At 38.6% G+C, this 24,647-nt stretch overlaps 1 protein-coding gene across 1 annotated transcript; it reads left to right on the top strand.

Moving 5' to 3' along the window:
- Window positions 1–2,074: 2,074 nt before the first annotated feature.
- Window positions 2,075–3,827, top strand: LOC113751935 (40S ribosomal protein S4-like). Its single transcript, XM_027296079.1, has 2 exons — window positions 2,075–2,090; window positions 3,227–3,827. Exons 1-2 carry the CDS (start codon window positions 2,075–2,077, stop codon window positions 3,703–3,705), a joined length of 495 nt encoding a protein of 164 aa, XP_027151880.1. The 3' UTR covers window positions 3,706–3,827.
- Window positions 3,828–24,647: the final 20,820 nt, after the last annotated feature.

The raw sequence follows: 24,647 nt of genomic DNA, 5'->3' as shown, positions 1-24,647 counted from the left end.
CAACAAGCTCCTGAGCCATCTGAAGGTAAAAATTTCGAGGACAAAATTTCTTAAGGGGGAGAGAGTGTGAGGACTTGCAAATTCCTTATATTTTTCTTAAAAATGCTTTTTTATTTGGAAATTATTCATTTATAATGGCCCTACTACCCAATCACCCCATAATAAGTGTAAATGAATATAGAAGTAAGGGTTTTCGTTGTCCGTTTTCAAGTTAGAGCGAATTAGGATTTTCACGTTTTTCGTAGTGTGACTATTCGGTACGGAGTAAGGATCAAATTTGGTAGGTAAGAGTGACTTTTGGATGAGGAAATATTATATGATTAGAAGTGATAATAATAAGTTAGTGATTAGAAGTTAAAAACCCTAGTATACGCGATTTAAGGAAAAACGGCTAGAACCGACGGGTACCGTTTGTTATCGATGGAATACACCACTTGACCATCACTTTATTACCTTAATCCCTTTATGTTTACTTGACTAATCAGCCCTAAATTACCACTTAATCCAGCCATCTTTGTTGACTAAAGAAAAGGAAGAAAGAAAAAAAGTGAGATGTAATATTGTGATGACACTTGGCATGCATCTACCCATTTTTTACCAACTCAAGTCTAAGCTTCTTATCCCTTTCTTGGAGCTCAATTTCTGTTTTCTAAGCTTCATTGTGCATGAAATTTAGAGAGGAAAAAGAGAGAAAGAAACCACTTCATTCAAGCTTGCTTTCTTGCTCAATCTTGCAAACTAACCGATAGATTCACCAAATAATCCATAGAAGTTGCTTAGGAGGGTGGATTATCATCTTGGAGTGGAGAGTTTTGGTGGTTCAAGCTTCCTAGGGGCTGTTGTGCTTCTCCAATTCGAGGTAAGGATGGTATTATTTCATGGTTGTGCTACTTATTGGTTTACAAGTGAAAGTTATGGCTTGTTAGGTAACTTTCACGGTTTTAGTATTCGTTTTGGTAAATTCCAGCTTTATAGTGTAAAACAATTCAGCTTTGGTTGTTGGAATGATGGTTGTTTGGATGGTATATGGTGTATGTAGGCTTGTATAGGAGGTAGTAGTAGTGGTTTTAAGCTAGAAATGTGAAGTTGCACATTAAATTCTTGAAATTCCAGAATTGAGATTTCTTATGGTTCAGTTCTGCCTGTTTCTGTTTGAGTATGTTAGAGGCCGAATTAGACTTAGCCTAAAACATGAAAGTTGTATAGAATAATGTTTTATAATTTCCTGCAAAATTTCAGCTCAATCGGAGCAGGGTATCTTGTGAAATGACAAAATTACCCCTGCTGCACTGTTTCTGTCAAAAATGATAATCAGCCTCTGTAAGTGGTTAGTTTGACCAGGAATATTACCGAATTGGTTGTTAATATCTTCTTAAGAATTATATTCTTGTATCTTAGCTTTCCAATGGCTTTGGAATTACCTGAATTGGAGTTGTGTGTGCTGAGATATGAGTGAATGAATCAGAACTGCTAGTTGAATTTCATAGTGAGCTTCGAACTGGAAAATCTGGAGATGTTTTGGTAAATTTGACCTAGTTAGGGTGAGAAATGGACTAAGTAGTCTTCATCAAAGTTATAGCTCTCTATCTTAGCTTCGAAGCGGTATAAATTGCACCTCAATCTGATAAGCATAGCCTCAGTTGTGTCAGTTACGCAAAACAACGTCACATCTGTCTTTTCTTTCTTGACACAAACTCCATTTCCACACATGTTCCTACGTTGATTTTGTACTTGTATAACTTTGAGCCTATGGAATGGCTATTGAAATGGAGATTTTAAAGTTTTACAATTGAGCATAAGTTTTACAAATAGTTTACTTATGTCCTTTGGTTTCAATGTACTCTTTTCACTACTAAAACCATATTTATATTTTGTACTAGTACCTATTCGAATTTTCTTGGAATCACTTAAATCTTTGATAGTTGAAGTATAATGTTTTCTTTTGATTATATTAGGGTTCATCGGTGACTGACAGTATTATTCGGCAAGATATTTTGGATATTATTTTGCGTAAATAGGTGAGTGTTCTTTGTTTGTTATATTTTCATTGACTATATGGCTTGTTCTTGACTATATGGCTTGTGGTGGATGTATGATTACATGTTCCATGTTATCAATGACTATTAAACCGAATTTTACTAGGTGAGTGTGTACTTTATCGCACTCGACCTAAATAAATGTGAAATTTTCAATGCTTAAATGATTGAATGCTAGTTGCGCATGAATGTAAGCCGTTTGGCTGAACTGGGCCCTTGCCCTTTGTTACTTGTCGATTCGAGCCAAAAGCGGACTCGATCGGGCGATTTGGTGACCCTGGGTGAACGTTTGGTATACTCGAGTATTACCTTGTAATCTGGTGGAGCCTGGCCAATATCCAGGAGGGGGTGAAATGAAATGAACGAACGAATGTCAATGAAATGAGGGGTTTTACTTACAAAAATGCATTTTCAAATGATTGGAGAAATAAGGGGAATGTTAGGAGAATGAATGAACGAATGAATGAATGGCTCCCTGTGAGCCCGTATCCTTTTAATGAATGTGTTATTATCGCTTTCCATTGTAAATATTTTTTGAATTATTGATACTCTATGTTTAATGTATTGAATCGATAGTTTGATTATGTGTTCGGAACCTCACTGAGCTTTTAGCTCATTCCTTTAGCTTTGTTTTCCTTAACAGGGGAAGGCGAGCAAGGACGAGAGTTCGGTTTAGACTAGCCTAGACTAGTGTCTGATTTTGTAATGGTTCTCATCCTACCTTTTGACACGGTTGGATGTATGAAGAATTGAGAACTTTTGTACATTTGATTTTGTAATTCCTTTTGAGATAGCAATGTATATAAGTTTCACTTTAAGTTTTGGATCATTGTTATACTTATTCTTGTGATTTTATTTTGGTTTTGATTGAGGTATGACTGAGTCCCAGCGAGAGCTGGGCAGGCGGTCCGCCGAACCCTTTGGTTCGCCTTAGAGGGAGGTGGGGCTGTCATAGAGGTAGATAGGAATTAAAATAAAACTGTGTGCAATGCAAGATACAAACTCGTCCTACAAGCTCAATAAGACTGTGTGCAATGCTTTTGGTCAACTTTAACCAAAAGCAAATTTAAGATGGTAACCTTGACTGAAATCAATTCTGGAGTCTTGTGAGATTTTCTTGGCAAGCACTACTGTATCCCGGGCCACACAGACAATGATCACCATATCATCTTAGTTAGCAACGTGGCCAGGGCCAGCTAATCAAACCAGAAGTTTCAGGGATGAGGAGGCAAAGTTTAAGCTGTGTAAGGTTCGATCAGTACAGTTTGGACAGAAGGGCATTCCATACTTAAATACCTATGATGGTCATACCATTCGTTACCCAGACCCACTCATCAAGGCCAATGACACCATGAAACTTGACCTGGAGAACAACAAAATTACTGAATTCATCAAGTTTGATGTTGGGAATGTTGTCATGGTGACTGGGGGAAAGAACAGAGGTCGGGTTGGAGTAATCAAGAATAGAGAGAAACATAAGGGAAGCTTTGAGACCATCCATGTCCAAGATGCCACAGGTCACGAGTTTGCTACTCGTCTGGGTAATGTCTTCATCATTGGAAAAGGTGCAAAGCCCTGGGTGTCTCTTCCAAAGGGCAAATGTATCAAGTTGTCGGTTATAGAGGAACAAAGGAAAAGGATTGCTGCCCAGGCGGCTACTACTGCCTAATTTTTCTACTATTAGCATCTTTGGGAGGGTAACATTTTACTTGCAAAACTGGTATTAAGATGTTGCAATTTTTGAGTTGGGTTTAATGTTTTATTTGTCTTGTTTAGTTACAGTTTTGGACATTAAATATTTGTGTTGACGCGGTGATTGCACTGCTATCTAGAACCCTACAGTTACAGGTTCTGATGATGTGCTGCCATTGATGATCTTTTGTATGTATATTAATTAGCAGTATTCTGTGCCACAAGCAAACAAAGATTATGTGCCCCTACAGTGTTCAACTTTCACTCATTCCCACTTTTTAGCTAAGTTTATCAGAATCTGTCCAACTAAGTAACAAAACCTGGTTAATGGATGGATAAGCATCGAACTGAGTCCAGCTTAGCCTGTCAGATGCTGTCTTAATTTGCTTAATGACTCAGGCAGCGAATCAACACTGGATTTTTTTTTTGGTTAGAGGGTACTACGACCAACAAACTCGAATCAAATAGGTTTCCCTCCCCAGCAAACAGTTATTCCAGCCCCATAAACCCTTTTTTTTCTCTTAAGACTCAATTCTATCGCTCTAAGGACTCCTCTAAATTCAAACTGCTTCAGCTCTTATCACTCATTAGGTGTTCAAGTCAAACATACAAACTCCAAAAGCTAAATGAATAATGCAAAACAATGAAACAAAACTAAAAAGGGAAGAAGGAATAAAAATGAAAAAGCACTGCCAACATGATGTGCGGGCAACCAATCTTCTCTACTTTTCAACATCAGTCAGATTGTTTACATCCAAGCGAAAACTCATTAATTACAGCATTCGTTAACAAATGTTATAGGTAAAATCAAGTTTCATCTTTTGAGCAAATACAGTAGCAGTAGTAATGCTAAGTTCCATACATTCAACAAATTCTTCAAACTGAATTCTTAATGGGGCCAAAAAAACAAAGATCCTAAAAGGTCCCTCAGGGTTAGAATTCAGGTAATGAAAATACAAGATTACATTTGCCTTCCGCGGCCTATTACGAACCCATACATACCCACAATCCAATCCCACTAAAGCCCTTTATCTTGTACAAGAAAATGTTGACCAAAAATTAATAAGGGTAAAACCCACAAGTAAGCATATTCCAAAAGGAGGAGATGCTGCCATCCATAAATCAAATGAAACCCAAAAAACTGAACTGAAATTTTTGGCAAAAAAATTAATTAGTGAAAAACATTTGGGGGAAAATTAGGGAGGCAAAAGAGAATCAGCATACCTTTTTTTGTAAAGAGTTGCTGCTAAATGTGGTCTTCTATTTCATCATTTCCGAGCCAAGATCGATTAATAGATAGCGAGGAGATGTTTCGGCAGAGATGAGGAGCAGTGTGTTATTTGGTTCTAAGTGTTGGTTGTTGGCTGTTGGCTCATTGCTGGTAGTGTTTTGTTCGGTGAATGACTAAACATGACCGCGAGTGTATTCGTTTCACTAAGTGTTCAAGTCAATTCCACGCTTCTCCTCAAACTATTGACTTTGAATGAAATTTCAATTCCTTATATTTCCCCCCTACTCGTACCAAAATTTCAACCAAAGTTTTTTAGTTTCCAACATTTTTATTGAATTAATATTTTACTAATATATCATTACCTGCAACTTTTAAATATTTTTGTAAAAATATTCATAATAGTTAATTTTTTTATGACATCAAACAATTGATCCGATATTAATATTGATATCACTTTCTCAAAATTGTGAACTAAATTACAACTTACTTATCTTTCTTTTCATTATTTTTGCCCAAAACTCCAGAATTTTTTTATTTTATAATAAGGAGAGATGATTTGTTTCAAATGGTTAATTTCACTTCAAATTATTGCACTAATATTAATTTACATGACAAAATTTGAGTTCCTAATAGTTAAAAAAATCATTAGAGAGCAAATACAGAATAACAATTGGTAGAGTGTATACATATTTTAAATCAGATCGTGACAAGAGAAAGTTGTCACTAACTAGTTCCATTATTATCAGTGACAACAACAACCAAGTTGTCAAAGAAAGGGAAATTATTACCGATAACTCCTACATAGTCGTCGCTGATGTAGTTTGGCGCGATGTGGCGGGAGTCCAACTGTGACAAAAATTCAACGTCATCACTGATGCCTTTGCTCCTCTCAGTCAATTGTGACAACTTTTCCTGTTGTGGCTAATGGGCACCATTTTGTGACAACATTATTTCATCACTGGAAAATGTTGTCACTAATGACCAAATTTCTTGTAGTGAATTACGGTTTCAACTACCCTCAATTAGCAAATAGACTACATGAATAATCAAATATTGCGCAGCTATTTAATCATACACAATAGTTATAATCACTAAAAGTAGAAAACATACAAATACCAATGAATGAAGGAAATAGTTAAAATAATTTCGGTCTCACAGTTATTGTTGAACCAAATCTTCAGTTGTCCCCTTGACTAGAAGTATGAAATTAGTTCTCCATCAATGGAGAACCAGCCATGCAAATAATTGGAAAAAGCTTTCACATTGTTTCTCCCAAAAATTGGCCAAAAGAGAAAAAAGTAAAAGACAAGAATAATTCTCTCCTTTTTCGTCTCTAGCCACCAAGATGATCCACTACGGTCTGCCGAAAATCCTCCTAGAAATCCTCTACCCAATCCCTCTTTTCTAGGAATAAATTAACTAATTTGAAGGGATGGTTTCCTATTACAAGTCAACTTTTTCAAGCTCTCCTTTTTCTTGAGGATGACGTGGACTGCCCAAAAGGTAGGAAATCTCCATCAACAATCAATTGTTTCGGAATTTGATTTGGACTAGGAAACTGCATAAACTCTTTCCCGATCTTTAGGCCCATGTGCAAATCACTAGGAATTCTTCATTTAAGCACTTTTTCGCTCCAATCACCCTATAATTGATATGAAACACCAAATATAAGTAGAATCTATCAATTAATATAATATTTGGCTAAAATCAAGGAAAAAATAATTATAAATTTAGCAACAAATTATGACCTATCAAAGTACAAGCAAGACAAATCGAGACAATTAAGGGAGGTCGGACGAGATAAAGTACACGTCCGCCTTAGCAAGTGTAGTATATATATATCACATCCCATCATGTAAAATAATTAAAGAAATAAACAAGTACGGCATCAAGTCATGCACTTGACACTGACCAAAAGTAAAACAAGTAATCAAGTTGGTACTACATTTCCGAAGAAGTCTTGGCCTCGAGGTCGCCTTGGTCACCTGGGCCAAGAATAAACATAAAAAACCATCCATACTAACTTACGCGTGAGTATCTAAACTTTGACTCTCACAAATTCAAATTTCTAGCTTTGGAACTCACCCAACGCAATTTCTAATTCAGTTCACAACTAAGGCTACACAAATCCAAAATTAGCGTGGTTTACAACATTGAAAACTAGATTCAAAATACTAAAAATCACTAGAAGAAACTGTCTTCAAATTCATTTCGTAAGGGGAGTGAAATCGAGTTACAAACTGCAGCTGTTCTTGTGTCACAGTTAAAACAAGAAGAGAAAACAGCCAATTTTGCTGGTTCACTGCGACTCATAGAAAATGAACTAGCATGTGTATTTTATACCATTAGAAAGCCCTCGGAGTCTAGTTTCAAATGCTGCAAACGACACTTGATTTCGACTCCTGTATGATAAATTATGTTCTGTTCAGTGAACACTGGTTGGCTGCCCCGCTCCAGAATTTCCAGATTTGTACACGAAATTTTTGTCTCTTCTTGACATACAAACCAACAGCAAATGTGAGGACTTGTAAAATCCCTTATATTTTTCTTAAAATTGCCTTTAATTTGGAATTTATTACTTTATAGTAGCTTTACTGCACATTCACTTCCCTAATAGCTACAAATAATCATAGGACCAAGGGTTTCCTTTTTACTTTCATCGTTAAGATAAACTAGGGTTTTTACGCATTTTCGTAGAGTGAGTGTAGACACCAAATTTTGGATTTTTTAATTTTATTTGTTTAATTAATTTAATAGGTTTATTTTAATTCTAGGGTTTTATTTGTATTTGTATTTTTATTTTTGTTCTGGTTTATTTTATTTTATTTCAGAAAAGAAAAAAAAAAGAAAAGTTGACAAGTGGGAATTTGCATGTGGGACAAGTGTCCCTTCTTATATTTTAACAACACATCACTTGTGTGGCAAGGGGTAGAGGCACTTGGGAGGTATTAAGTTTTTTAGGAAAAAAGGAAAAGAAAGGGGGGCTCGGTTGAAAAATTGGGGTTACGGGCAAAACAAAAAGAGAAAACAGGGGAGGTTACGAAAGAAAAAAAAAGAAAGAAAAACACCGTGAGAAAGAGTAGAGGGCGGCGGAGCAAAACAGAAAAAAAAGCAGAGGAAAAGCAGGCAGGAACAAAAAAAACAAAAAAACAGAGAAAGAAGGCTAGGGGCGGCTGAGCAAAACAGGGCGGAGAAACATAGAAAAGAAAAAAGGGGAAAGAAAGGAATGAAAGGCAGAGGCTTTAGGAGTTTCGGCTGAAAAACAGAGAGAAAAGAGCAAGAGGAAGAAGAGCCACGGAGAGGAGAAGAAAAGATTGAAACCCAAAATCCTAAACGGTTCAAAAATTCCCAATCTTCCCCACCCGATCCATCAAAATTCTCTCAAATAAGTCCTTGATCATGATTTCCTAAATAAGCCAGAATTCTTGCCATTAATTTCCATGTCATCGCCTGAACATTCGCAGTTGGTCATCGCCACGATGACCAATTACGCCTTCCCATCATATCCACCACAGCTCTTCCCCTTACCGCCGTCTCTGTCCGCGTCAAGCCAAGAGAAAACTCACCTTCAGCGGCCCACTTCTAGCAGCTTAAGTAGTACTGTGGAATCTTTCGGTGGTCCCAGGCCTCAGGCGACAACCGCGGCGGCGGAGAAGAGCAGAGGAGTACGGCTGCAAAAAGCCTCAGAGCAAAGGAAAGGCCATGCCTCGTCCGTTTGGCAAGAACAAGCCGTTGTCGCCGCTGCCACTGCTGCTGTTGGCTCCACCACTTCGTCAGAGTCCTCCATTACTGCCTGCACATTTCATCGAGAGACCGCGACTTCATTTGAGTAAGAAATTGCTGGAATTTTGATGCCTATTTTCTGTTTGATGAAATGCCCAACTGAGGGCACGGTTTGAAAGGACGAATTGATTTCCTATTTGCATACGTTCGGCCAGTCCCTGCTTATTTTGTTTGGCATCTGTTTATTTGGCATTTGTTTCCCTTTTACTTGATGTCTTTTGGTGTGAATTCGAATTATGTCATGAGATTATGTGAAAAGGGAGTTTGTGTGGGTTTTATTTTCTTTTGAGAATGGCCAAGACTGAATTTGAACTAAATCATTGGCAACCATGCTGGTATGTTTACTGTCGGGTCTGCGGAAGTTGCAGAAGTCTGCGAAGAAGATGAATGGAATTTTTCTGAAATTTCTATTCAAACCCCTCAATTTCTGTCCAACTTCAACTGTGACCCCAAAATCTGGGAAAGTTAAACTGATTTCACTCTTTTTAAGTTTTGTACTCTGTTTGCATATTTTACGTTACTTTTTGGACAGATTAATTCTGGAATTTAGACCATAATTGTGGCTTAATATTTGTGTTGATTCGTTTATCTTGTTGAGTCTGTTAATATGGTTTAGGTTTTGGGTAATAATACTTAGTTGGGGTTGGACTAATGGATTTTGGTTTGTTTCTTCTGGATTCATGATTTGGGCTTGGAAACCTGAGGCCTTTAATTTTGTATGAGCTATATTAGTGAAATAATGGGCTGGCCCACTTGTTTTCTTTGGACTTCCGAATTGGGCCAAATAATTTTTGGGCCCAAGAAATGAATAGAATGGCCCAGTGGCCTGGATCCATTAAGAAACCAGAAAAATGAATTTGCAAGTTGGTCCTCAGACTTTTCTTTAATTTCACTATGGCCCACAAACTTTCAAATGCTTTCAATTGGGTCCCTAATTCAATTGCAAATAGGCCCCTAAACTTTACTTTTCTTTAATTTTGACCCCAAAGCTTCATTAATGTTTGCAATCAAGTCCTTTATTCTTTTGACTTCTTAAATATGGTTTGTCTACATGATTTAATTGATTCAATTTCATGTTTATTTTTATCTTTTGTGATTATTTGTTAATTAAAGTGATGCCTTGACTCTTTTTTTATTTTGGAGGATAAATAAGTAATTTCACACCATTGGGGCTCCAAATCAAGGGAGGTACACCCTATCCCTTATTCTTACTTTATTTGACTCTATGTGTTCTATGTGACTTACGTGTTTAATTGCATGCCCCTTGGATGTTTATTTATTCATTTCATTTATTTATTTATTTGCTTTATTAGCTCTAACTTTGTATATCCATCATTTGAAAGGCACCTGAATGCCAAGTTTGTAATAGTTAGGTATTTATTTTTATTTATTCTTTCCCCCTTAGATTGTAATAGGGCCTCCCCGAATGTAATAGTTAGGGTTTTCTTTGCTTTGTTCGCTTATGTGATTTGCATGCTTACGTGCTACGTGTTACCGCTTTCTTAGGGCTTTGCATCTAGATATCATGCTTATATGCTATGTGTTTTATGTGATTTTGTATTTATTTGCTTTATTATGCTCTATTTTGAGTTGTTAGATTGTAATAAATGTGTGCCGTTACCACACTAGTCCAACGCTAGTTGTGGCCATTTCCCCGAATCCACACTAGTCCAATGCTAGTTGTGGCTCATTGTTTCGATTTTCCACTAGTCCAATGCTAGTAGGAATTCATAGATATGGGCTAGTCCAACGCTAGACCCTTAGGGCCGTCCCCTCTCGTTAGTTCATAATCGCATGCCTCACTACATTTCATGCATTTTTCTTAGTTTTATAGCATTTGGCATGACCCTCCAACCCTTTCCCTTTCATTTTAGGTTTTTGCATCCTCATGCTAGGTATAGGGTACATTTGCTTGAGAGTCCCCTTTCGATAAGGGAAACGAGCGAGTGTGGCTACAAAATAGCCTTAGCACGCTAGTTCTTCCTTCTAATCAAAGGGAAAATTAAAGTCGTGAAATTAGGAGTCATTCCCGTACCCGACTTGATGCATCCCTCTAGGGTCATACACTTTCATTTCTATCATATCACCTCTTCACTTTTTATCCATTTTTTCTCACTACTTATATTTTTAATCCACATGCCATGATTCACACATTTTTCAACTTATCATTTGTTTTTCTACCTCACAAATTGCACCCAATTGCACTTATATATTTACTACCATCATCCCGTATTTTCATTCACTTGCACACAAACACCTTTATTTTCTCAATTGGCACACACTCACTTCTTCTTATATTTGCACACATGCACTTTTTTCTTACATTTTGCACACATGCAATTTTTCTTACATTTGCACACTTACACTCATACTTGAGTCTTCATTTGCATTAATCACGACTTCTATGAGAGCTTTCCTTATTGGCTACCACAATTCATGTGGTTGGGACCAAAAGCCTCATAAGGAACATTTTAGATTTAGGATTGCATTTTTCCTTTTTCTTTTAGCATCCATTAGTCAGATCCAACATGCGATACATACCTTGGGTAGAAAAATTAGGAAAAGTAGGGCTTAGTCACGCAACTAGCTTTGGCTAGGGTAAGGGAGTGCCTTAGGCTTTGCCTTTGCCTTCTCCCTTATCAAATGTGACCCCCGATCCCTTTCTTTGGTTACGTAGACCTAAAAGTTCTTTCAAAGGGTTTTGTTTACTTTTTCGTTCAAAAACAAAAATCATTTTTGGGTGACTTGGTACACCCTAACTCTATACCAAGTGGCGACTCCATTTTTCATCCAAAAAACCCTTTTTGAACTTTATTTGGCCAAACCGTCGCATTTCACAATCCCACGGCCTTTTATTTTTTACTTTCACACACGTTCACATACATATCTCACACACTACTCTCACACTTATCAAAAAGTGGGGCGCGACAACTTGGCGACTCCACTGGTGACTTCCTAAGTGGGTCCAAGCATTTGATTTAGCCATTCTTTTCTTTTTTTCTACCCTTTTTATGTATAGCATTTGGATATTAGGATTGCATTTTTTTTAGGACTTTTTGCCTCGCGCGCGTATCAAAACTACTCCCTCACTCACGTATGTATGATGGGTTGTTGATGTATGTTTTATTTGTTTTATCTCACGCTTTGCATTGCATTTGGGGGGGGTGTGTCACCTTTAGAGCCTCGCGTTGGTTCTCAACCCCTTTCCTCAAAATAGGGAGCACTTCATACGTGCATGTTTATTTACTGTTATCCCATTTTATTTTATTTTCGTGGGCGTTTCCCACACCGCCTTGTAAGATTAGGATCGATTGCCTTGGGTAGGCGGCTGGTGTGCTCTGCGCCCATAGCGCTACCTAAGGGATCACTCGAGCCACCGATCGAAGGCCTTGGGAGTGATGACCCTTCGCCTTTAGGTCTGAAGGCTTGGGAGCCGAAACCTTATCGAATTTAGTTGCATTAGTGAGCCCCAACCTCATGCATCCATGCTAGAATTTTCCTAGGTTAGAGTCAGTCTCACCCTTTTTTAAGCACATTAGGCACGAGGGAAGGGGTTCCACCCCTTTTACTTGTTTTTATTGTATTTCTTTTCTTAATTGCTCCCAAAATGTTATGTGTACTATCAATTGCACTAACCATTCTTTTGTTTTCTTGGCCTGCATTCATGTGCCTTAGCAATAAGAGGCCTCTTTGGCACTCTTTTAGTGACTTACCCACTAGATAACTCACATGTTTATATTTCAGTCATTACACTTAATTTTCAATAAGTACATTTCATTTTTAGACCTTTTCCCCCGATGCATTGTTTATGTCCCTTTAGGCCATATTTGTCACATATTTACATCGCTTTAATAAATGGCATCACGCATAAACCATAGAAGGGAATGCCACGTAGGGAATCCCGTGGTTAGGAATAAGTCACCTTGTGTCTCGGATACTTAATCCAAGGAGACTTGCACGTTTACATTTTGTATCCTCCAAAGGGGTAGTGCACAAGGTAAGGTAGAATCCAATCATTTTTCATAAAGCAATCTTTGGAATATGAGCGTCTAATAATCACTTTTTGGCCATTTTTTCAAAATTGGTAAAATTCCCTTGCGTAAAAGGACATTAATTTGAAGAAATTCACAAATAATTCCTCATCGTTGAGACGATTAATGGATTGAGGCCAAAAATTGATTTTAGAAGGCTCATAGACTAATGTATCGCAATGAATTTTTGAAACTACCAATGGGTGGACAATTCAACCCATTTTTGAATAAACCATCGATTCCATTCAATTCATTTGATCAAGTTATTTATCAATTTCATCCAATTCATTTTGTCAATTCATTCATTTTTTCAATCATTTGATCAATTCATTCATTTGACCAATTTACCCTTTTTAGGGTCATTCGGTCGATTTTTGAATAAATCATCAATTCATTTGACCAATTTACCCTTTTAGGGTAATTCGGCCGATTTTTGAATAAATCATTAATTCCATTTCAGTCATTTGGCCAATTCACCCATTTTTAGGGCAATCAAACCGATCTTGAATAAATCAAGTTTCATTCAATCCATTTGACCAATCTACCCTTTTTAGGATGATTTGATCAATTTTTGAATAAATCAAATTTCATTCAATTCATTTTGACCAGTTTACCTATTTTTAGGGCAATTCGGTTATTTTTGAATAAATCATCAATTTTATCCAATCCATTTGACCTCCTTTTTCCCCTTTTAGGGTTTAGGTCTAAGGTTCACTGAATAAATTAATTGAAACATTACAATCTCTTTTACACATTATTTCATGCGTCAATCAAAGCAAGCAATCCATTCGGACTTTGCCCTCATTTTTCGAACAAATGTTTTTTCTCACTCCAATTGGCCAAATTTTTCAAATCATTTTTCACATCGAGCAGTTGATCGGATTCATCAGGTATTGTATGGTGCCTACCCTAGAGGATTGCATTTTCATTCTAGGCCTACCCTTGGCATAAAAGGGTTCCCCCATAGGACATGCATGCCGATTTTATAATGTTGCTTACTAACTCAGGGTATTTTTCTTTTGTTTTTTCCCTCCCCTTGCATTCATAAAAATGTTTCAATAAGGTGAAAAAATATTTTCCTAAATCCGATAACAATTTTTTGAGCCGATAAAGTTCGAAAAGTATTACTTGGTTCCTGGGCAGGTTTTGAAACATGAAAGATCCATCTGAAAGCTCTAGGCTAAGAGATTTCATAATTGTTTCTCAAAGCAAATTTTGTATATTGGATTTGTTAATACATTATTGTTCCAAAAGAAATGGAGTCAAAAAGTGTATATATGGAACGAGAATTTTTGTTTTAAACTTTTTCAGCAATAAAGTTTTGGACAATTATTGTTTTGTATATATTCATGTACATTTCATTCTTTTGCTCATTGGAGATTTCATGATGAATTTTAAGAAATAAAATCAAATTGAGATTTCCTCAATCTCCAGCCTGAAAATTCACAAGAGTATGCTTTCTAAAATCCTTACACTAGATTGGTGATCCGAGCTACACAACAAGAGGGCTCAAAATTAGAAAGAGGTCATTGAAAGGCCCAATATGATATCTTTTCTCCTTTATTTAACCCCGAAATAAAATCAGTCACATTGATTGATAAATTACAAATTGGGGCGATCTTTGCTTAAAAAATGTCCACTGTATCTAATTATACTCAATTCACATCTAAGTGAAAGCAAAATGTGCATTATTCTTGTTTGTTTGAAAATTTGGAATGATACTTCGAGCGTTCGTTTCTCTATCCATACAGCTTTTATCATTTGCTCTCCTATTTGAGCCTTTAACAGAAAAATTTCGTTTCAAATGAGCGCTTTGATGATCACTACCCTACATTGGAAAATTTTCAAATATCAAAAAAGGGCATGGATTCTCAATGAGCATTTCGTTCCTTTGGATTGTCATGAGGTGTAAGAATGATACTTTGGCCGTTATTTCTACAACCTAAACACTTTATCCCTTGCATCCTTATTTGAGCTAAAATGGGTGGTTCTTTTCAAAAGCACCTACGATCGCACCCTACTTTGGGGAAGGAGATTGGAGAATTTTCCAAAAGAAAAGGGAAAGGCAAAAATGCTGAAACCAAAAGAGAGAACCCTAAATTAGAGAAATTTGATTTTACCTGGGTTCCAATTTTGAGAAAAAGAAAAGAAAAGAGAGAGAAAGAAAAAGAAAGGAAAGTTGTCCGGCGGATCCCCTATGTTTCACGGATATGGATGAACAGGAGTCTTTCTCAGTGAATCAATTCAGATACATGCAAAAATTTCGCATTAATGAAAGTTTCCTTTCGGAGTTAATGTAAGGAACGGAATAAAAGTCAGGCCCTCTTCTTTTCCAATCGAACATTCTATCCCTAGTTGTCCCTTTTGAGCCTTCAGAATAAATTATTTCGTTTGGCAACCCCTGAGAATCGCAAACCCCACACTGGGGCAAGTTTGGGTTGAAAAAGAAAGAAAGCCCCAAAAGGTGAAAAGTGATAAAGCAACAAAATCAAAAGCAAAAGAGAAAAGAACCTCAGTTCAAAATAAATTGGGGCAAATTTTGAAAAATTTCAAAAGAATGGCAAAAGGCCGAGGAAAAACAAAATGAAAGAGAAAAGAGCCTCAATTGAGAATAAACTGGGGCAAGTTCTGATTTAACCCTAAAATAGGGTTGGCGCAACAATGCGATCTCAGATCACTTAAACCACTTTTAAAATCTGCTTTCAAGCTTTAACTTTTCTAAAACACCCACACCAGACCCCATTACAAAAGCCAAAAGTCCTGACTTCTGTTCTTTGCAATACCTCTGTCAAGAAATTTTCTAATTGGCAAGTGATGCTCATATACTGATGCCAGAAAATTTTTGAATGCATTTCTGAATTGACTAACTGTGAGGTCGATAGTACTCATCATATGAAAATCCGCCAAAGCACCTTTGAAAAGAAAAGAAACGAGAAAAGAGCAAGAAAATGAATGCAAAGAAAAATGAAAAAAAAAGAGAAAAAAAAAAGAAAAAAAAATTTCGATGTTGAAGTCCCTGTTGAGTAATGATGAAAGACAAATAAAGTCCAGGATCTTCGAGTTCAAAAAATGAGCAATTTTGGAAAATGCGATCTTCAGTGCAATGTCCTTGAAAATCTTATTTCTTTAAACTATCGTCTTCAAGCCGCATTACAAGCTCACAAAGTCCATCGTTGACTATCCTTCATGACAACTCGAAGTGAGGATTATGCTTCTGAGGAATCCCTCGATCATTTGGGGATTATAAGGCTATAACCTGTTTTCACATGTTTAGCTATCGTTTCTACCCCATATGTTACAAGCCTATAAAGCTTATACGTTGACTAAGTTTTCTTAAGAAATAAGAGTGACAAACTCTTTGCTTTCACTAAGATGTGGTATTGAAGGGATTACATACCATTTGGGCACAAGAATAAGACAGATCTTGACCTCCCATTTCCAAATCAGACATAACGCCCACTTGATTGGTCCTGAAGATGAGCCAACTGGAAATGGTGACCCATTACCCAAAACACAGATGCTAAAAGTGAGGAAAAATCTTCTGTAATTTGATATTATTTCAAGAAATTCATCATGAAATTTTCTTTTAGGAAACATAGTTCTTACAGTGTTCAAATAAATGGAAAGTCATCCAAACAAGTTTTTGCAATTAAATGGCCTATACTGGGGCAAATTTTTATTATGAGAATTCATGAGATTAAGCCCACACAGGGGCAAATATTTTTGTAGTCCAATTGAGGATTTCGTCCAAGAATCAAATAATGCATTTTTCAAATCAATCATGCCGCTCATTTCATGAAGTTTGAGTGCATGTCATATTTTGGTAGGCCCCCTGTGCAGGTATTCATAGTTGAAATCGACGAAAGAGCATCTGGTGATGTGGAAGGCCGATGCCGAAGAAAGAGAAGAAAGAAGGGAAAAGGGCCCTACGCTGGGGGCAAATTATTTTTGGAAAAGTTTCTCTCGAAAAATCAGAAAAATTCAAAAGTCAAAAATCAAAAATCAAGTTCAAATTCTTGTTTCTTGGAAAATCATATTTATTTTCTTGTTCCTTGACAAATTTCAATTTGATCTCAGCGCCCGCCGCGCACCCTTCCATTCCCCATTCTTGATAACCACATTTAATTCACTGATTTCAACCACCGTTAGCATCGAGTCTATCTCACTAATGTGTGCGTTTTCATTTCACCACCGTTAGCATCGAGTCTATCTCACTAACGCGTGCGTTCTCATTTCACCACGTTAGCATCGAGTCTATCTCACTAACGCATCGTTAGCATCGAGTCTATCTCACTAATGCGTGCGTTTCATTCCACCACCGTTAGCATCGAGTCTATATCACTAACGCGTGCGTTTCATTCCACCACCGTTAGCATCGAGTCTATCTCACTAACGTGTGCGTTTTCATCCCACTAACGTGCCTTTCTACTTCCAATTATCACGGCAGAACTGGGTTCTATCCCGCTGACCGATTATATCACGTTGGAGCTGGGTTTTATCCCGCCAACCTCGGTAGAACTGGTTTCTATCCCGCTGACCGATTATATCACGCTGGAGCTGGGTTTTATCCAACCTCGGCAGAACTGGGTTCTATCCCGCTGACCGATTATATCACGCTGGAGCTGGGTTTTATCCCGCCAACCTCGGCAGGACTGGGTTCTATCCCGCTGACTGATTATATCACGTTGGAGCTGGGTTTTATCCCGCCAACCTCGGCAGAACTGGGTTCTATCCCGCTGACCGATTAGATCACGCTGGAGCTGGGTTTTATCCCGCCAACCTCGGCAGAACTGGGTTCTATCCCGCTGACCGATTATATCACGCTGGAGCTGGGTTTTATCCCGCCAACCTCGGTAGAACTGGGTTCTATCCCGCTGACCGATTATATCACGTTGGAGCTGGATTTTATCCCGCCAACCGCGGCTGAACTGGGTTCTATCCCGCTGACCTCTAAAATCAAGTTGGGCCTGGATTTCGTGCCGTCAACACCGCTAAAATCACGTTGGGCCTGGGTTTCGTACCGCCAACATCACAAAAATCACGTTGGGCCTGGACTTTGTGCCGCCAACATCCCATTGGGTCTGAAAATTTGTGCCGCCAGTGCAACCAAGGCAGGCTCGGGTTTAATCCCACTGACCAATTAATCAGACTGGGGCAAATTATTTTTGGAAAGATTCTCAAAAATTCAAAAATTAAAAAAAAAAGAAAAAAATAAGAAAAATCAATCAAAAATCAAAATCAAAAATCAAATCAAGTTTCATCACGGCAGGCTTGGGTTTAATCCCATTGACCGATGGTCAAAGCATTTTCATTTTCACAGCCACTGGAGCGTGAGGTTTGTCCCGCCAGTGAGCATTTTCATTTTCACAGCCACTGGAGCGTGAGGTTTGTCCCGCCAGTGAGCATTTCAGTTATTTCGCCACTAGCCGTGGGTCAGTCCCACTAGTGAGCATTTTATTTTGCATAGCCACTAGCCGTGGGTCAGTCCCACTAGTGAGCATTTCAGTTATTTCGCCACTAGCCGTGGGTCAGTCCCACTAGTGAGCATTTTATTTTGCATCGCCACTAGCCGTGGGTCAGTCCCACTAGTGAGCATTTCAGTTATTTCGCCACTAGCCGTGGGTCAGTCCCACTAGTGAGCATTTTATTTTGCATCGCCACTAGCCGTGGGTCAGTCCCACTAGTGAGCATTTTATTTTGCATAGCCACTAGCCGTGGGTCAGTCCCACTAGTGAGCATTTCAGTTATTTCAGCCACTAGCCGTGGGTCAGTCCCACTAGTGAGCATTTTATTTTGCATCGCCACTAGCCGTGGGTCAGTCCCACTAGTGAGCATTTCAGTTATTTCGCCACTAGCCGTGGGTCAGTCCCACTAGTGAGCATTTTATTTTGCATCGCCACTAGCCGTGGGTCAGTCCCACTAGTGAGCATTTCAGTTATTTCGCCACTAGCCGTGGGTCAGTCCCACTAGTGAGCATTTTATTTTGCATCGCCACTAGCCGTGGGTCAGTCCCACTAGTGAGCATTTCATTTGCATCACTAATAAACATGGGTCAGTCCCATTAACACTTCATTTCACTTCTTTCATTTGCATCACTAATAAACATGGGTCAGTCCCATTAACACTTCATTTCACTTCTTTCATTTGCATCACCAATAAACATGGGTCAATCCCACCAACACTCCATTTCACTTCAATTCACCCGTTTAAATTCCTGTTCGGGTCAGTCCCGATTTTTTAAAATTTCTGTTTGGGTCAATCCCGTTCTAACATTTTGATTAAAGAGGTCAGTCCTCATTTCTAAAGCGTCCATCGTTCGAGACGTTCGCAGCCGAATAACACAGGTAGGTATTTGGTGTCTACTTCTTTGTCTCAAGTTTTTTCAAAACTCAGACAAAGAGAGGCAAATTGTAGACACCAAATTTTGGATTTTTTAATTTTATTTGTTTAATTAATTTAATAGGTTTATTTTAATTCTAGGGTTTTATTTGTATTTGTATTTTTATTTTTGTTCTGGTTTATTTTATTTTATTTCAGAAAAGAAAAAAAAAAGAAAAGTTGACAAGTGGGAATTTGCATGTGGGACAAGTGTCCCTTCTTATATTTTAACAACACATCACTTGTGTGGCAAGGGGTAGAGGCACTTGGGAGGTATTAAGTTTTTTAGGAAAAAAGGAAAAGAAAGGGGGGCTCGGTTGAAAATTTGGGGTTACGGGCAAAACAAAAAGAGAAAACAGGGGAGGTTACGAAAGAAAAAAAAAGAAAGAAAAACACCGTGAGAAAGAGTAGAGGGCGGCGGAGCAAAACAGAAAAAAAAGCAGAGGAAAAGCAGGCAGGAACAAAAAAAACAAAAAAACAGAGAAAGAAGGCTAGGGGCGGCTGAGCAAAACAGGGCGGAGAAACATAGAAAAGAAAAAAGGGGAAAGAAAGGAATGAAAGGCAGAGGCTTTAGGAGTTTCGGCTGAAAAACAGAGAGAAAAGAGCAAGAGGAAGAAGAGCCACGGAGAGGAGAAGAAAAGATTGAAACCCAAAATCCTAAACGGTTCAAAAATTCCCAATCTTCCCCACCCGATCCGTCAAAATTCTCTCAAATAAGTCCTTGATCATGATTTCCTAAATAAGCCAGAATTCTTGCCATTAATTTCCATGTCATCGCCTGAACATTCGCAGTTGGTCATCGCCACGATGACCAATTACGCCGTCCCATCATATCCACCACAGCTCTTCCCCTTACCGCCGTCTCTGTCCGCGTCAAGCCAAGAGTACTGTGGAATCTTTCGGTGGTCCCAGGCCTCAGGCGACAACCGCGGCGGCGGAGAAGAGCAGAGGAGTACGGCTGCAAAAAGCCTCAGAGCAAAGGAAAGGCCATGCCTCGTCCGTTTGGCAAGAACAAGCCGTTGTCGCCGCTGCCACTGCTGCTGTTGGCTCCACCACTTCGTCAGAGTCCTCCATTACTGCCTGCACATTTCATCGAGAGACCGCGACTTCATTTGAGTAAGAAATTGCTGGAATTTTGATGCCTATTTTCTGTTTGATGAAATGCCCAACTGAGGGCACGGTTTGAAAGGACGAATTGATTTCCTATTTGCATACGTTCGGCCAGTCCCTGCTTATTTTGTTTGGCATTTGTTTCCCTTTTGCTTGATGTCTTTTGGTGTGAATTCGAATTATGTCATGAGATTATGTGAAAAGGGAGTTTGTGTGGGTTTTATTTTCTTTTGAGAATGGCCAAGACTGAATTTGAACTAAATCATTGGCAACCATGCTGGTATGTTTACTGTCGGGTCTGCGGAAGTTGCAGAAGTCTGCGAAGAAGATGAATGGAATTTTTCTGAAATTTATATTCAAACCCCTCAATTTCTGTCCAACTTCAACTGTGACCCCAAAATCTGGGAAAATTAAACTGATTTCACTCTTTTTAAGTTTTGTACTCTGTTTGCATATTTTACGTTACTTTTTGGACAGATTAATTCTGGAATTTAGACCATAATTGTGGCTTAATATTTGTGTTGATTCGTTTATCTTGTTGAGTCTGTTAATATGGTTTAGGTTTTGGGTAATAATACTTAGTTGGGTTGGACTAATGGATTTTGGTTTGTTTCTTCTGGATTCATGATTTGGGCTTGGAAACCTGAGGCCTTTAATTTTGTATGAGCTATATTAGTGAAATAATGGGCTGGCCCACTTGTTTTCTTTGGACTTCCGAATTGGGCCAAATAATTTTTGGGCCCAAGAAATGAATAGAATGGCCCAGTGGCCTGGATCCATTAAGAAACCAGAAAAATGAATTTGCAAGTTGGTCCTCAGACTTTTCTTTAATTTCACTATGGCCCACAAACTTTCAAATGCTTTCAATTGGGTCCCTAATTCAATTGCAAATAGGCCCCTAAACTTTACTTTTCTTTAATTTTGACCCCAAAGCTTCATTAATGTTTGCAATCAAGTCCTTTATTCTTTTGACTTCTTAAATATGGTTTGTCTACATGATTTAATTGATTCAATTTCATGTTTATTTTTATCTTTTGTGATTATTTGTTAATTAAAGTGATGCCTTGACTCTTTTTTTATTTTGGAGGATAAATAAGTAATTTCACACCATTGGGGCTCCAAATCAAGGGAGGTACACCCTATCCCTTATTCTTACTTTATTTGACTCTATGTGTTCTATGTGACTTACGTGTTTAATTGCATGCCCCTTGGATGTTTATTTATTCATTTCATTTATTTATTTATTTGCTTTATTAGCTCTAACTTTGTATATCCATCATTTGAAAGGCACCTGAATGCCAAGTTTGTAATAGTTAGGTATTTATTTTTATTTATTCTTTCCCCCTTAGATTGTAATAGGGCCTCCCCGAATGTAATAGTTAGGGTTTTCTTTGCTTTGTTCGCTTATGTGATTTGCATGCTTACGTGCTACGTGTTACCGCTTTCTTAGGGCTTTGCATCTAGATATCATGCTTATATGCTATGTGTTTTATGTGATTTTGTATTTATTTGCTTTATTATGCTCTATTTTGAGTTGTTAGATTGTAATAAATGTCTACCGTTACCACACTAGTCCAACGCTAGTTGTGGCCATTTTCCCGAATCCACACTAGTCCAATGCTAGTTGTGGCTCATTGTTTCGATTTTTCACTAGTCCAATGCTAGTAGGAATTCATAGATATGGGCTAGTCCAACGCTAGACCCTTAGGGCCGTCCCCTCTCGTTAGTTCATAATCGCATGCCTCACTACATTTCATGCATTTTTCTTAGTTTTATAGCATTTGGCATGACCCTCCAACCCTTTCCCTTTCATTTTAGGTTTTTGCATCCTCATGCTAGGTATAGGGTACATTTGCTTGAGAGTCCCCTTTCGATAAGGGAAACGAGCGAGTGTGGCTACAAAATAGCCTTAGCACGCTAGTTCTTCCTTCTAATCAAAGGGAAAATTAAAGTCGTGAAATTAGGAGTCACTCCCGTACCCGACTTGATGCATCCCTCTGGGGTCATACACTTTCATTTCTATCATATCACCTCTTCACTTTTTATCCATTTTTTCTCACTACTTATATTTTTAATCCACATGCCATGATTCACACATTTTTCAACTTATCATTTGTTTTTCTACCTCACAAATTGCACCCAATTGCACTTATATATTTACTACCATCATCCCGTATTTTCATTCACTTGCACACAAACACCTTTATTTTCTCAATTGGCACACACTCATTTTCATTTTCACAGCCACTGGAGCGTGAGGGTTGTCCCGCCAGTGAGCATTTCAGTTATTTCGCCACTAGCCGTGGGTCAGTCCCACTAGTGAGCATTTTATTTTGCATAGCCACTAGCCGTGGGTCAGTCCCACTAGTGAGCATTTCAGTTATTTCGCCACTAGCCGTGGGTCAGTCCCACTAGTGAGCATTTTATTTTGCATCGCCACTAGCCGTGGGTCAGTCCCACTAGTGAGCATTTCAGTTATTTCGCCACTAGCCGTGGGTCAGTCCCACTAGTGAGCATTTTATTTTGCATCGCCACTAGCCGTGGGTCAGTCCCACTAGTGAGCAGGTTTGCCACTAGCCGTTCAGTCCCACTAGTGAGCATTTTATTTTGCATTAGCCGTCAGTCCCACTAGTGAGCATTTCAGTTATTTCGCCACTAGCCGTGGGTCAGTCCCACTAGTGAGCATTTTATTTTGCATCGCCACTAGCCGTGGGTCAGTCCCACTAGTGAGCATTTCAGTTATTTCGCCACTAGCCGTGGGTCAGTCCCACTAGTGAGCATTTTATTTTGCATCGCCACTAGCCGTGGGTCAGTCCCACTAGTGAGCATTTCATTTGCATCACTAATAAACATGGGTCAGTCCCATTAACACTTCATTTCACTTCTTTCATTTGCATCACTAATAAACATGGGTCAGTCCCATTAACACTTCATTTCACTTCTTTCATTTGCATCACCAATAAACATGGGTCAATCCCACCAACACTCCATTTCACTTCAATTCACCCGTTTAAATTCCTGTTCGGGTCAGTCCCGATTTTTTAAAATTTCTGTTTGGGTCAATCCCGTTCTAACATTTTGATTAAAGAGGTCAGTCCTCATTTCTAAAGCGTCCATCGTTCGAGACGTTCGCAGCCGAATAACACAGGTAGGTATTTGGTGTCTACTGCTTTGTCTCAAGTTTTTTCAAAACTCAGACAAAGAGAGGCAAATTGTAGACACCAAATTTTGGATTTTTTAATTTTATTTGTTTAATTAATTTAATAGGTTTATTTTAATTCTAGGGTTTTATTTGTATTTGTATTTTTATTTTTGTTCTGGTTTATTTTATTTTATTTCAGAAAAGAAAAAAAAAAGAAAAGTTGACAAGTGGGAATTTGCATGTGGGACAAGTGTCCCTTCTTATATTTTAACAACACATCACTTGTGTGGCAAGGGGTAGAGGCACTTGGGAGGTATTAAGTTTTTTAGGAAAAAAGGAAAAGAAAGGGGGGCTCGGTTGAAAATTTGGGGTTACGGGCAAAACAAAAAGAGAAAACAGGGGAGGTTACGAAAGAAAAAAAAAGAAAGAAAAACACCGTGAGAAAGAGTAGAGGGCGGCGGAGCAAAACAGAAAAAAAAGCAGAGGAAAAGCAGGCAGGAACAAAAAAAACAAAAAAACAGAGAAAGAAGGCTAGGGGCGGCTGAGCAAAACAGGGCGGAGAAACATAGAAAAGAAAAAAGGGGAAAGAAAGGAATGAAAGGCAGAGGCTTTAGGAGTTTCGGCTGAAAAACAGAGAGAAAAGAGCAAGAGGAAGAAGAGCCACGGAGAGGAGAAGAAAAGATTGAAACCCAAAATCCTAAACGGTTCAAAAATTCCCAATCTTCCCCACCCGATCCGTCAAAATTCTCTCAAATAAGTCCTTGATCATGATTTCCTAAATAAGCCAGAATTCTTGCCATTAATTTCCATGTCATCGCCTGAACATTCGCAGTTGGTCATCGCCACGATGACCAATTACGCCGTCCCATCATATCCACCACAGCTCTTCCCCTTACCGCCGTCTCTGTCCGCGTCAAGCCAAGAGTACTGTGGAATCTTTCGGTGGTCCCAGGCCTCAGGCGACAACCGCGGCGGCGGAGAAGAGCAGAGGAGTACGGCTGCAAAAAGCCTCAGAGCAAAGGAAAGGCCATGCCTCGTCCGTTTGGCAAGAACAAGCCGTTGTCGCCGCTGCCACTGCTGCTGTTGGCTCCACCACTTCGTCAGAGTCCTCCATTACTGCCTGCACATTTCATCGAGAGACCGCGACTTCATTTGAGTAAGAAATTGCTGGAATTTTGATGCCTATTTTCTGTTTGATGAAATGCCCAACTGAGGGCACGGTTTGAAAGGACGAATTGATTTCC

Source organism: Coffea eugenioides, chromosome 11 (assembly GCF_003713205.1).
Source record: "Coffea eugenioides isolate CCC68of chromosome 11, Ceug_1.0, whole genome shotgun sequence".
Taxonomy (NCBI): Eukaryota; Viridiplantae; Streptophyta; class Magnoliopsida; order Gentianales; family Rubiaceae; genus Coffea; species Coffea eugenioides.
Note: the sequence above shows the minus strand (reverse complement) of the source record. Positions and strands in the feature narration are given on the sequence as shown.